Below are 13,336 nucleotides of genomic sequence, written 5' to 3' on the forward strand. Positions count from 1 at the left end.
ACCAGGTCTAATGATTTCTATGCTACTGACAGTCAAAGCTTGAGTACGGGAGTCTGAAGAGCTGCTGAAACAGGTCTACACAACCTGTGCACACAAGTCTGTCTTGGGTTTCCTACCTTCCTGACAAATCAGAGTAAGACCAGCATCATTCTCAACCCCACCAATATCAAGCCTACTGCAACAAGCTTAGCTTTTATGGAAAGCTTTAGTAGATGTGTATTTTCTCTATTCCGCAGTACACAAAAGATCAGTGTTTCCACTCTAAAGGCTGATGCTTTGTTTTATTCAGGAAAGTGCCAGAGCATTAAAGTACTACACTGCTTCATATAATCCTGCTCCATTTATCCCAAAATATCCCAGATGCCATAAATTTGGGGTTACAAATGGAAGTGTAAGCAAGTCTTTAACACTTCATACATCCAGCAACACCTAGATTGCTGTTCAGACTCCCTTTTTAAGTTTAAAAAAGGGCTGCAAAAGAGCATTTGTGTCTGATAAATCACAATACTAAAGGCAAGCAATTAACAGTAGAGTATCTTACCTCCTGTGGCTGTATTTCAGACTTCATAAGCTCCATAATGGATTCTAGAGAAAGGATGTTAATTTGTTTCAACTGATCAAATGCAGAAAGGCAGATCAAACAGTAGCAACTCCTTAAATCTATTTTAAATAGTAGTACCAGTTGCTAAACCAGATATTCTGAAAGCTGAGCTTGCCATTCTATTTGTAGACAAGCTTTTACTTTATGACTAGCTTTTACAGTTTCAGTAGTTTAAACAAGAAACATTTTATAGTCTTCATAATTTTGTTATCCTAATATGTAACATTCCCTACACACCAGACAGTTCCCACATCTTCAACTTGCTCAGAGGGCAATAGCATTGTATTGTTATAAATTAATGTTTTTTCTACATTATTAGCTAGAATAGGGTTGCAAGCCCTGCAGGTTCCATTTCAGTTACTACCTTGCAAGTAAGCAACAGCACAGCATCAGATTTAGCGCCAAGCTATGCACAGTCAGTGCTCAGTTTGAGCCTTTCCCAACACTGATATAAAAGTTGAACCCCGAAATATTCCACCTGGTTCTTTGACAGGCTCTCCTTTTGACATCTGTCTTGTTTTCTCAGGTTTTCTATTTACTTCTTCCAATTCTTTTACTGGCACAGTGGTGCGAGGAGTCGGAATACTTTCAAAGTAGCCAGAGTCTAGAAGTTTGGATAACAGGTCCTTCATGTGTTTATCTAAAGAGTAAAAGTCCATAAAGTTAAAATAGGAAAACCTGAAATTAAGGGGTATTCAAATTACTGATTAAGACTTGGTACTTCCTCCCTTTATATGAGCTGCAGTTTCTCACATCTTATCAAGCTATAACAATAAAATGTTTTAGTAAAGGAAATTATTTATTAGACTGCTTAATTTAATGTAGTTGAAAACATCTTTGCAATCCCAGGGCAAGACTGCAGCTTGTGTTTAAATGTCCACAAGGTAAACACTGAGCCACCTGGTCTCCCACATGCTTAGAAAGGGCTTTGTTTACCATGTATAAAGCTAGCCAGCATCAATACTAAAATTAGGTGAGACTGCAACAGAGGTAAAGCTAAACAGTCACAATGGAATTACTCTACAAGACCCTCTTGCTGGTAACAGGACAGTGTCTCAGAAGGAAAAGTTAAGAACTACAGAAACAAGCAAGGGAAATGCAAGGGACTGTTCGCAGACTGAACTTACTCCTCTGAAGCTGGAAAAGATTCAAAGCTGACATGGTTGAACAAAAGCTTATCTGTGTACTCTCAGTACTCTGAGAAGCACTGTCCAGTTTGCTCCTCTGTGCAAACAAGAGACAACAGCTTAGAGTAGAGAGTAAGACCTCAGAAGTAACAGCGATTCTAGAAATTGTTTCAGAGGAGCTGGAAACAGGGCAGCCTTGAGAACAGGAGGAACATTCAGTGAAAGATCACTCCTACTAGTGACAACCACACAAACAAGAATTGTAGCTAGAATTTAATATGGCTATAAAAAAACCTGTCTTCCAAGGCAATGAACAATAAAACAACCTAACAGCTTTATCTGAAGTCTAGCTTGCATAGAAAGGGATGCAAGACTGACACCAAAGGGATAGAGATACTAATAAACAATCTATTCATGTCAACAGATACAAGGCTAAGGTTACCAGCCTGCAGCAATACAAGCTTGCAGCTTGTCCAGAACTACATGGAAAGATTTAACACCTAGTTTTCAGTTCAGCTAGCCATATGTGGAAGTTAGACAGGGCACTCTAATGCTCTGGTCTAACAGTTTCAGCACTGTTGTCAGTAACAAATGAAAGATTCCTGCCACACAGCTGCTACAAGATCAGCATAAACACAACAAGCAAGGGCTGTTTGCAATAGGAAAGACACTACAACTCAATTAAGGACAGTTTCCTCACAAACAAGTTGTAAATAGGAACACAATGTGTATGTTGGCTTACAACCAGGGATTTTGGAACTATGCCACAGAGTCCCACAGATTTTGGTATGCTTGAAAAGTAAGGACACTTGCATTACATCAAAGAAAGACAGAAAGACTGCACTGTGCATGATGAGAGATCCCAGCAAGTTCTATTAATGACTACCCTTTTCCTTAGTGTGGAATCCTGCACTGCAGGGAGACAACAGGTATGAGTCTAAAATTCCAACAAAGAAAGCAGACTCTTCAATGCCGTGGGACCTTCAGCCCAGGGCCAATGAAGCTTTGTAATACATCAGTGTACCCAACTAAGCATTTCGTGGCTGGGTACTGTTCTAAGCTTAACCCATTTGCACATAACCATACAAAAACCTTCCCACTGTTCTGTAAGGTATTCATGCATCAGGTTTTGAATTGCTACCATCATTATTCCTCAAAAATATGCTAGTACACTGGTAGAAGAGTAAGTCTTGACTGGAAAACAAAAGCATGTGGCATTGTGATTGACCTGTACTTAACTGAACTAGAACAGCTATTCATCCTTGTATAATCAAGATACACACATCTCTTGAAAGTGTTTAAGCCTTCCATGTGTATCCACTGGTTTTAAGATATTTAACAAGCACACAAATTTTAGAACTTTAAGTTATTTCTCTAGATGAGACACTCACATGTTGTTCCAACCACAGGTTTCTCACTTCCTTCTAGAAGGTCCCAGAAGTAGAGAGATGATTGTTCCATCTGGTCTTCAACACTAAAACAAATGACAGTTTTACCAGGTAGAATCATAGCCAAGATCAAGTGCTGCACTATCCTAATACCCCCCATTTTATGACATTGACTAATGTCCAGCCTTCCAAACCAAGGCTGCATACACCAAGTGAATGCAAGCCCTGAGATCACTGGAAGCAATTTACCTCTGTCTGCACAGGATTTAACCTAGCAAACCTAATTTCTTTTGTTGGTCAATATAAAGATCCTAAGCACTGCCCCACAAGACCATATGGCTGAACTTCATTCCAAGCCAGGATTCCCAAACAGGGCAACAATTGCTGTTTAATCAGCTGGTCACAATTACTGGATGAACACATACAGGTGCAACCAACAACAGCTGCCATTCTCACTAACTAGCAGCTACTGGGAAACTTTGCCATAGGTCCAAGATCCACCTCCTCCAGAAGACCAAATTTGCAGTCCACTGCAATGAAACACAGTATCCCAAAGGAAAGGATTATGCTTCTTGTAGAAGTAATACCACAAGAGTAACCTAGAAACAACTTACTTCATTGGGATGAGACACTCCTGTTGTGTAGCTTTTTATAAGCAGCTGTTCTTTGGAAGTTAACTAAAGAACGAAGATTAGGCAATTCTAGTGTATGACAAGTGACTAGAATTTTGAGGCACTTAAAGAATTAGCCCATATTCAAACATGACTTATGGATAAAGGGTTTCAGCTTACCATATAATAACTACTTATTCCATATTCCAATACAATTCTTACTGCACTACCTTACCAGACAGGCTGTCACACTAAGCATGAGCCATCGCAGCACCAGAGCTGTGCCACATGAGCACTGATGCTGACATTACCTCTGTTGACAACCAGGTAACATGCATGACATTTAGTGCTGAGGTATCAAAAACTTCAGGCAATTTTTTAAAACCACTTCGAAGCTAACAGCAAGAGCACCTCAGTAGCACCATCTTACATTCCTCTGGAATAAAGATGCACATCTGAATCATCAATGTAAATGGAATACAGAAGAGTTCTGATTTTACTGCACTTTTTTCACTTCATGAACAGTGAGACCTCAGGGAAGCAGCACATCCCCAGCCTCCCTGCTCAGGATGGTATTGGATTGAAGAGAATTTTAATTAATGTTCCAAAACACAGTATTTAAAGACATGGCAGTGCCAAACAAGACATTTAGCACAATGAATGAAGCATACTAATTAGACAAAACCCCCTGAACTCACCTCAAGTTCTCATTTCTTTCTGGACACGTCAGTTTTGCAAATCTTATGAGGTAGTCTAGTTCTTTAGAAGGCAAGTATATTGCACCATTCACACCACCTTTGAAATCTTTCTGAACATGCTCTTGAGTGAAGTTCTGCAGCACATACTGGACTTGAAGTATTGTACGCAGCTTTTTCTTCTCTGCTTCAAGCTTCAGTAGACTCTCTCTCCGCTGAGCCTTCTTCTGTGCTTTCAGCAGCTATTTTAATGCACAAATTCAACAATTAAACACAATTTAGTGTGTTTAATCCTGTTTAGCAACAAAATTCTAGGATAAAACATTGAGTTCTAGTATTGGTTATCCTACAATGAAGAAACCAACTACTAATTTTGGTTAGACAACAGAAGCTCCTAACTCTTCAGATATCCAGAATCTTTTAAGCTCTTCCTTTGGAAGAGCTCCCCATTTATCTACTAATTCTCTACACATCTAACTTTCAGTTGTTTTATTGTAACAGCTTTTAAAGAAATGGATAGAATTGATACCAGTGCACAAATCCAAACCCAGCTGACCTTTAACATTTGCCACAAAGTTAGAGACGCAGAAATTGTCTCAACTTCCTCCTAGTAAGACAACTACTCTTCACTTTTAAATACTCCAGCTTAAAGGATACAGCAGAACCCAACAATTATTTCTGTTGGCAGAAGACTGAATTCTCATTAAATAAGCAACACCAGGAGTTATAGAACACATACAGAATACGCATTCAAGTTTCTCATCATGCATTAATACAACTACCCAGCAGAAGCTATCCAAGTAACTGCAGAATTTAAAATGCCTCAATATGTGTCAAGATCTATGATTTTTTTTTTCCTACAAGACACTGCAAAGGATGCAAGGATGCTGTTGCCAGAATGGCCCCTAGTGTTCCAGTAATGGCTATTGGCTGTAGAATCCATACCAGCAGAAGCAGAGCCAAGTTAAAAACAAGGTGGGTTAGCCTTTAAATGCACCACAAGTCCAAGAACAAACATGAACCGGTAGAAGTTAATGCTGGATTACAAAAAACACCTGCTCAAAGATACCCTGGGTCACCAGGTACCAGTCCTTCAGCATTCTGTAGGAGGCAGAGAAATAATGCCAGAGCAGTGACTAATCATGTTTAGCATCCCTACCACTACCTTGGATCAAAGCTTCCATAAGTGTAGAATTTGCTTGAGCCAAGAGACCAGTTTCTCCAAAGACAAAACAGTTGCTTACATAAAAATAATGTACATAGTGCTTTAAATCCTGAACAAAGACCTAAATAAAGCCCTCAATCTGTGACTTGCCACAATTAGAAACAGCTACAGCAGATTAAGTAGCAAACTCCACAAGCTTCAGTTAAATTTTACTGAGGGATGTACTTCTCATCAAAGCCAAAGTGATTTAACACCAGCACTTTCCCTCACCAGAAACATTAAAAATTCACTTGGGAAGGGATCTTGGAACATTGTCTAGCCAGGCCTCCAGAAAGGCTACACTGAATCAAGACCAGATTGCTTGGAGCTTTGCGCAGTCAGGTGCTGAAGAAATCCAAGGACAGATTTTACCACTTCCCTAGGCAGCCTGCTTCTAATGCTTAATCATCCACCGAGTGACCATTTCCTCTTACCTGGTTGGAGTCTATTTCAATTACTGATCATTGCTTCTCCTACCACATCTCTCAGCAAAAGTCCCACCTCCACCCTTTCAGTATTTGGGATCGGAAGGATAATAGTGCATCTCCTGGCAAGCCTTCACTTCACCAGGCCCAACAAGCCCAGTTGTTCCAGGCTCTCCTCACAGGTCTCATTTTCCAGGCCCCAGCCATTCAGAGACCCACCACTGGAGTCACTGAAGCTTCTCCACCCTTTGCCTACCAAGTGGTCAGAAACAGACAACTGGTTAACAAGTACCAATAATCAGTTCTCCTTAATCTATTGCTCCTCAGTTTCCGCATAGGCTTCACTACTCCAGAGATACAAGACAGGAACTTCTTAGTATGGGGTGTACTGGAATAGAAGTGTAGCCATTAAAGAAGCAGCACAAATTTTGAAGGTACCTCCTGTCAATACAGAGACAAACAGTTACTTACATCTTGGCTAAGTCCTGAAAAAGTCTTCTGAAGCTCCTTGGCAAATTCCAGGTTGTGCACTACTTCATCGTATTTCTCTACTGCCTCCTACAAAGCAATAGATAAAAACGTGTTTTTCACACTTAAGACTACTCATTGCACTCAATTGCCTTGTATTTAAATTCTCATTGTGAAGCAGTCATTTAGTGTGTCCTTTTCTGAAATTGTAGCTTTTTAAAGATACTATGTCTGTAGCTAGTACTTTAACTTCAGTTGCAAATACTATTCACCGGTAACTGCCTCTGATGCAGCTCAAAGCCAGCTCACACCACCAGACAGATATCCTACAAGTTTGCCTATATAGGTCTTGGCAATCAGAGGCAAAGAGCTACTTAAAATCAGTCTGAGAGCCTGGAAGGAATACAGGAGAAGTTCAGCACAGATCTTCTACCCTCATGCTTAACTGAATGCCTTTACAGAAAATTTGTACAAACTTTAGAAATATACAAGGCAAGTCATACCTCCAGAAAAAAGTCTTCCCAATTTAGTTTCCACAGAAGAAGCCACATTCTTGTCTTCATAAATGGCTTTAACCAGTATTTTACTGGCTAGTATTCAAAAAGACTAACTGCAGTAGATTATTAATTGCATTTTAATGAATCAGTTAATTTCTCTAAGTTCCCTTGACAGCTCTGAAGACAGAAAAATGCTGTAGTTCAGACATGCTGCCCATATCTTCATACCACAAGGCATGCCTGGGAAGTAACAAGTTTAATTCCAGTTGTTCACGTGTGCTTTACACTCAGTTTGGTTTATGCTCCTGACATGATATCACAGGTTTCTCTAGAAGAGGCCCATCAGTCCAATATAAAGCTCTTTCACAGCAGTGTTAGTGTTAAGCATTTCATCAGTGCACTGACAAAAGCTTAATCTACTGTTCCAATAAGACTTGGGATATCTGCAAATTCTATGTGTTCCTAAGCAACTGAAAAACAAGTTATATGTTCATTTGTTCAGTTTGATTGCTCAGTTACTTTTATTCACTTGTTTGTGCTATACTAGACACTACCAGGACTAAATGCCACTCAACACAAAGTGCAAGCACTCACCTGGTAGTTTAAGTTGTCTTCACACAATTCACCAAGCAGCTTTGAAGTACTATTTAGCAATTCACCTAACACTTGAGAGAATGACTTCTAAGGCTCTAGAGCCACACATTTGAGGAAGACTCACAATTAACACCAACAATTTACCAGTCAGGTTACAATAATTGTGCTTTTAACAACAAATTGCAGAGTAAAACTCCCTACCTGAAAACATCAAGAACAGCTACCCCTGCTCTCCTGACAAGCTGTAACTCAGCCCACAGGAAAGCAATAGCTTTCTTCTGTCACACCTGTTACTAACACTCATTAACAGCATGTTGGAAGAACAGTACTGAGGAAAATCTGCTCAGCTTGCAAAAGAGCACAATACTGCCAGTAAGAGCATTTAACTTGCTGGAAGCTCCTCATTTTTGAAACAAATGTTTCCTAAAGCAAGGCTAGTGCACACATTAGGTCTGGCAGGCATGCACCATGAGTAATTACAGCTTAATCCAAATTGCTTGCAAAACTAGCTCATCACCAGACATGCACTTCTTCCTCTGTGTGAGAAAATAAAAACTATAGATAACATCAAGCTGTGTTAGAGCACCACTGTGTTACAGGCAGTTGGTTTCTTTAGCTTTTAAGATCTATTAAGCTCTACTCCAGCTTCAGTTTGTATACACACCACAGACTTGCATCTGAAAGTTACAAATGCAGTATTTCTGTATCTTCACCACTGAAACAGGGGACTTCACTATTAAATATTGAGCATATATGTGCTTCTACAATAGTCACCTGGACCATGTGACTACCACTTGTCAGTTCACTATGAAGACTAAATCTAATTCTTCATTTTGGTAGCCTAAGAAAACCCAGAAACTGGGAAAAAGATACTAAAATTTAAAAAGTGAAGCCCAGCTAGGAATACTAAAATCCAGTAACCAAGTTAATGCCATTTTCCAAACACTTTCACCTAACAGCTTGTTGCAGTCCAGGGTATATACTGAAGTAGTCCATATATTTAAGACTATTCCAACTTACAGAACATTGTTCAATAGTCTCACTGTTCATGGCAGCAAACAGATTGTAAAGAACACCTATGATCTAAACACAAAAGTTTCTTGCCCACCTGATTCCAGATTGAGTTGAGAGGAATTGAAAGGTCATCAACCTACTTCAAACTATCAGATTTAATTCATTTACTTTTGCACTTGAAATGGAAAGAGACCACATCAGATTTTGCAGTTAAGCACTAAATGATGATTTACTCCAACAGGTTGACTCTACTTCTAAGAAATTACCATTTTCCCATCTTATCCCATTTATGTCTAACTCTTTTACAAATGATTCACAGTAAGAAAATAGAATTTGTGTTCTCAGACTGCTACACTGTGATAAAGTTAGCAATCAATAACATTTTTCCAGCTGGTTCATTAGCAGGATCAGCACTATCACTGAAGTGTCAGTAGTCCTCATCAGACAATTACTCTTTAGCAAGTGTCCACCACCTTTTAAAAATGTGACTCCTAGATTACTAGAGCAATAAACTCTTTGAATTATATGACACTGCTACTCAGATCTGCTAAAACTTTCAAGTTACAGAAGCTTGGTTTCAGATCTAGAATCCATTCCAGCCCAAGACAAAAAAAAAAAAAAAAAAAAGCCAGCACTGTCAGTTATATTAACAGCTACTTGAGCTACTTGTAACCAACAGCACTGTGCAGATAACAGGCAATTTCAAGTAATAGCTGCTAATGAAGAAATCAGGAAGATTAATTAGCCACCTCAGAATTCTTGAGGCTTGGGTTCTAACACTGCACTGCCACATAGGTCAGCTGCACACAGACACCTCATTAAGAAACAGGTGCAGGAGCACTGAAGCTGAAAGTATACAGATCAAAGATAAACAGGGACCTTCTATTACTTCAGGAAACATGAAGGTTAAAACAGAAGATGGAGCTTGTAGGCTCAACATCAGCCTGATTACCAATAATTTGTTAATTTGATTTTGTGAAAAATACCTTTACAAGCCTGTAGGCACTGCTTCTGTAAAAAAACACCCTCATCTCCTTCACCAACCCATCCCTCCTGACACATCAGAAGGTTTTGAGGCCCTCCACTCTTGCTTAAAGCAAGCTTACCAACTGGTCTTGATTGAGGGCTTCTCCCTTCTTCAGCCGATCTTTGTAATCTTCCAGTTTGAGCTGCAGAAAATTGAAAGTAAACATTATACAGAAAACAATATAAAAATTAAATAAGGGGTATGAGTGAAATACTGTAACATCGAATAGAAAATCTCCTAGTTCCTCTTTTTCCTGGAGGAAGGAACACAAAGTTTTGCTATACCTTTGATTTGGCAATTTCAGTCTGCAGGACTGTCTACTTCCTTTCCCTACCACTGATCTTTCAGTTCTTACTTGCTACTTTTGTTTCATGTAAGAACTGCTAATGCGTTGATCCAAGTTCTTTAAGGGGCTCCAAATACATCCAGGGTCCTTGTTGAAGTTAGGCTTGTATAGCTTTTCCAAGTCAATGCTGGAATTTAGTTTTATTATCCTTGAATAATCCTCGCTATATCTTTCCAAAATTTGGCTTCAGTTACATCACAAACTTGTAGCCCTGTTCCCTAAAAAAGTGGACATGTATATTCAGGGAAGAAATAAATCTATTTCCAATATACCAAAACAGTCTTTAAGTGCTGATGTAAACAATACAAGACTAAGCTATTTGGTACTGCAAACTTCTTTAGGGAAAAGAAAGGTTGACTTCACTGCCATGAAGTAAATACTATTCCATTTGTGTCTCTAGAGCTTCACTGACACAGCACTTATAGGAGCACAGGACTAGGAATACTTTCTACTCCTTTTAGTAAGTCACACTTTTATTTGCTGATAAAGCCATAATATCATTCACATGAAAATCAAAGGTACCAGAGAAATTCACAACAAGAAGCTTCCTTGGACAGAATTAGAATACAATACAAAGTTGTTTAATCACACAAAGAAAACATGCTTGTCTGATGTTATTCAAAATTACAGCATGATGCATGACATGAGACAGCAGTAATACTGCATCTCCTGCAGGAGGATCAAGTCCCCCTAAGCACATGGCCAGATGTCTGATCTACTCTCTCCCCTTGCCTTCAGACATAACTAAAAGCTTTCCAGACATTTAGAGTAGCACAACATAGTCATACAATTGCTTTACTTGTAATCCTGATCCAGCACTGAAAGCAACAGCACCATTATTTTTTATCCTACAGAAAATAACATTCTCTCAATTAAAAACCAAGCCCAAAGCCTTGGAGTCACCTGCCAATCAACTGAAAAGCCTTAGAACACTGAAGTCTGACTAGCCACAGCCACAATGTTTTAGGTGTATCATTATCTCAATTATTCTTACTAACACTGTTCTGTACCCCCAGCCTCAGAAAAACAGGTCAAAATGAGAGATCAACTTTTGGATGATTTCTGCATAAAAGTTTCTTAGTCAGTAACATTTTCCTGTATTTAAAATATTTAAGTCAAATATTTATGCAAAATAAAGGGCAATACATATTTAATATAATCTGACATTTCCACTGTCAGAAGAAACACTTTTTCTAATTTGCAGTTTTACAAACAACTTACATCTAAATTAATATCAGATGCATTTAATTGATGAAAGATTTCTGCAAGACTATAAACCGTGTTTAAATCAGATCCAAGTTTGTTCTGAACTAATTTGGTCTAGAGAAGCATCCTCAGTTTTGATCAACATATATTGAGCTCTATATACACACACATAACCTTATTCCAGCTATTAAAAATACTGGAAATAACATTAAATGTTATTTAAAAGGCAATGAGCTTTACTATCGGCAGCTTAAATAGGTGCCATAGGCAAGAAAACCGAGTTACCTTTTTTTTCTCGATGTTCCTGATCTTGTGTTTGAGGCAGATGAGCCCGTTGTCGATGTAGGTCTCATACGCCTGGGAAGGAGAGGCCGCCGTGCTCAGCGCGGACTGCAGGGGGCTGGCGGGAGCCGGGCTCTCCCCAGCCGGGGTCACCTGCTGCTTGGCCGCCTTCATCCTCTTCTCCTCCCCTTCCTCCGACCGGCCTGAAGGTGATGATGGACGATGGAAAGGGGCTTGGGAAAGCTGCACCATTGAAATGGATGGAGCTGCAAAGAAACTCTTTCATTTAGCTCTCTCACACCCTGCTCCCCCTTTTCAAGTTACATCTTTTCTTATCACATATTCAGAACATGTAGCCACAAAACTGAGCCTCGGTACCAACCACAATTTTTCCACTCTCCTCCCTCCCTTTCAAAATATCTGTAGCAAGAATTTCAAAGCAAGGCAAACTTCGTATTGTTCGAAGCCTCCCCACCCATCCAGACAGCAAAAATCCTTTACATAGGCAGAATTAGACAGCACAGAGGATGATTCCAGAAACCCAATATAGTGACCATATAAAACTAGGCAGGTTTCCTGCACACATCACCCACAGGGGAAAAAACTGCAAGCAAGCAATTGCAAATCATGCCGCCAGCCTGGCATCCGGGCGGCAGCCTGAATGAAGATTTCGAAGTGGCATGCCTGAAGGTATGGCCCCTCTTCTTCTCACCCCCATTAAATCGGTTTTACCCTTTCACAACCTTCGCAGCAATCCAACCGAGAACTTAAAAGCAATTCAGTTTAAAAAAAAAGAAAGAAAGAAAAAAACCAAACAAAAAAACCCCGTTTGATAAAGCAAAAAGCCGGCTTAGTTACAACAGCATCATTCCTCGTGAGGAACTGGTCCCTGCCTACACCCATCCAAAAGACGTGCCTCTGCCACGGCAAGACACCAGCTTCCATGGGAGGGGCTGTAACCTTGAGCAGAGAGTTTCTGCAAGAGATGCTCGGCCACCCTCATCTACAACTACTTACGGACACCTGCTCCTGGAAAGCAATGACACCACAATTCTGCCTGCCCGCCGCCGGGGAGGCCGCACCGCACCGCCCCGGCGGGCAACCAGGGCAAAACCCCCCTTTCCCCAGGACAGCCCCCGCCGCCGGGGGAGCCGGGGGCGGCCCTCCATCGCGTCCTTGCCAGGGATGAGCAGGAAGCTCCTCCCGGGAGGAGAAGGGCACGGCCACCGCCGCTCCCCGAGCGGGGCGGCGGCGGCGGAGGAGTGGGGAAAAAAGGAGCAGCGGCTCCTTCCTGCCGGGTGATTCACCTCCTCCGCCTCCCGCCGCGCTGCGGGGGCCCGCGGTCCGCCAGCCCCGCTCCGGCTCGCTCGCTCCCGCCTCCCCACTCACCTCGGTGCCCGCACACGCTCAGGCCCGCCCCACCGCCCGCCCCCCGCCTCATATAGCGGCGGGGCGGGGCGGCCCCGCGCCGGTCACCGCCCGCCTCCCAATGGCCGGCGCCGCCTCACCTGCCCGCCCTGCGCCGGGCCGGAGGGCGGGGCCGCGGGGCGGCTCCCGTGAAGGTCGGGGCGTCCCGCCCGGGTGCCGCCCGAGTGCTGTGGGGGAGGATGTGGGTTTCCTAGGGCATGGGGGGTCGCTCGGGTGGGACCTGGTGCTCCTGCAGAGAGCTGAGCGACGGCCCTGGCGGGGAATGGGGTGTCCGGGGAGGGTGGCCCCGCCGCCCGCTTCGTGGGGAAGGGACGTGAGGTGTGTCGCTCTCGGCCATGTGCCGCCCGGGAGGGAGAGGTTCGGCGCAAGGCTCTGGCGAAGCCCCGATGCGCTGTGGCGTCGCGGGTACCGCAGCAGCCTCTC

The 13,336-nt window shown here is 41.9% G+C and overlaps 1 protein-coding gene across 10 annotated transcripts in view; it reads right to left on the reverse strand.

The window, feature by feature from the left end:
* The window catches only part of CAPRIN2 (caprin family member 2), a 33,309-nt gene extending 20,352 nt beyond the window's left edge, over positions 1–12,957 (reverse strand). For 9 of the 10 annotated variants that reach the window (XM_039571350.1, XM_039571349.1, XM_039571348.1 and 6 more), the window contains exons 1-8: positions 12,875–12,957; positions 11,489–11,751; positions 9,731–9,793; positions 6,523–6,609; positions 4,426–4,664; positions 3,120–3,202; positions 1,080–1,241; positions 542–585 (exon numbers count right to left, since the gene is read on the reverse strand). In XM_039571350.1, coding sequence (XP_039427284.1) covers positions 542–585; positions 1,080–1,241; positions 3,120–3,202; positions 4,426–4,664; positions 6,523–6,609; positions 9,731–9,793; positions 11,489–11,751; positions 12,875–12,926 — 993 coding nt within the window. In that variant the 5' untranslated portion in view covers positions 12,927–12,957. Of the gene's footprint in view, positions 1–541; positions 586–1,079; positions 1,242–3,119; positions 3,203–4,425; positions 4,665–6,522; positions 6,610–9,730; positions 9,794–11,488; positions 11,752–12,792; positions 12,841–12,874 lie in introns of those variants that run through there. The other variant, XM_039571344.1, reaches the window with a different exon arrangement.
* Positions 12,958–13,336: the final 379 nt, after the last annotated feature.

The sequence above is a fragment of the Corvus cornix genome, chromosome 1A, assembly GCF_000738735.6.
Source record: "Corvus cornix cornix isolate S_Up_H32 chromosome 1A, ASM73873v5, whole genome shotgun sequence".
In the NCBI taxonomy this organism is placed as follows: domain Eukaryota; kingdom Metazoa; phylum Chordata; class Aves; order Passeriformes; family Corvidae; genus Corvus; species Corvus cornix.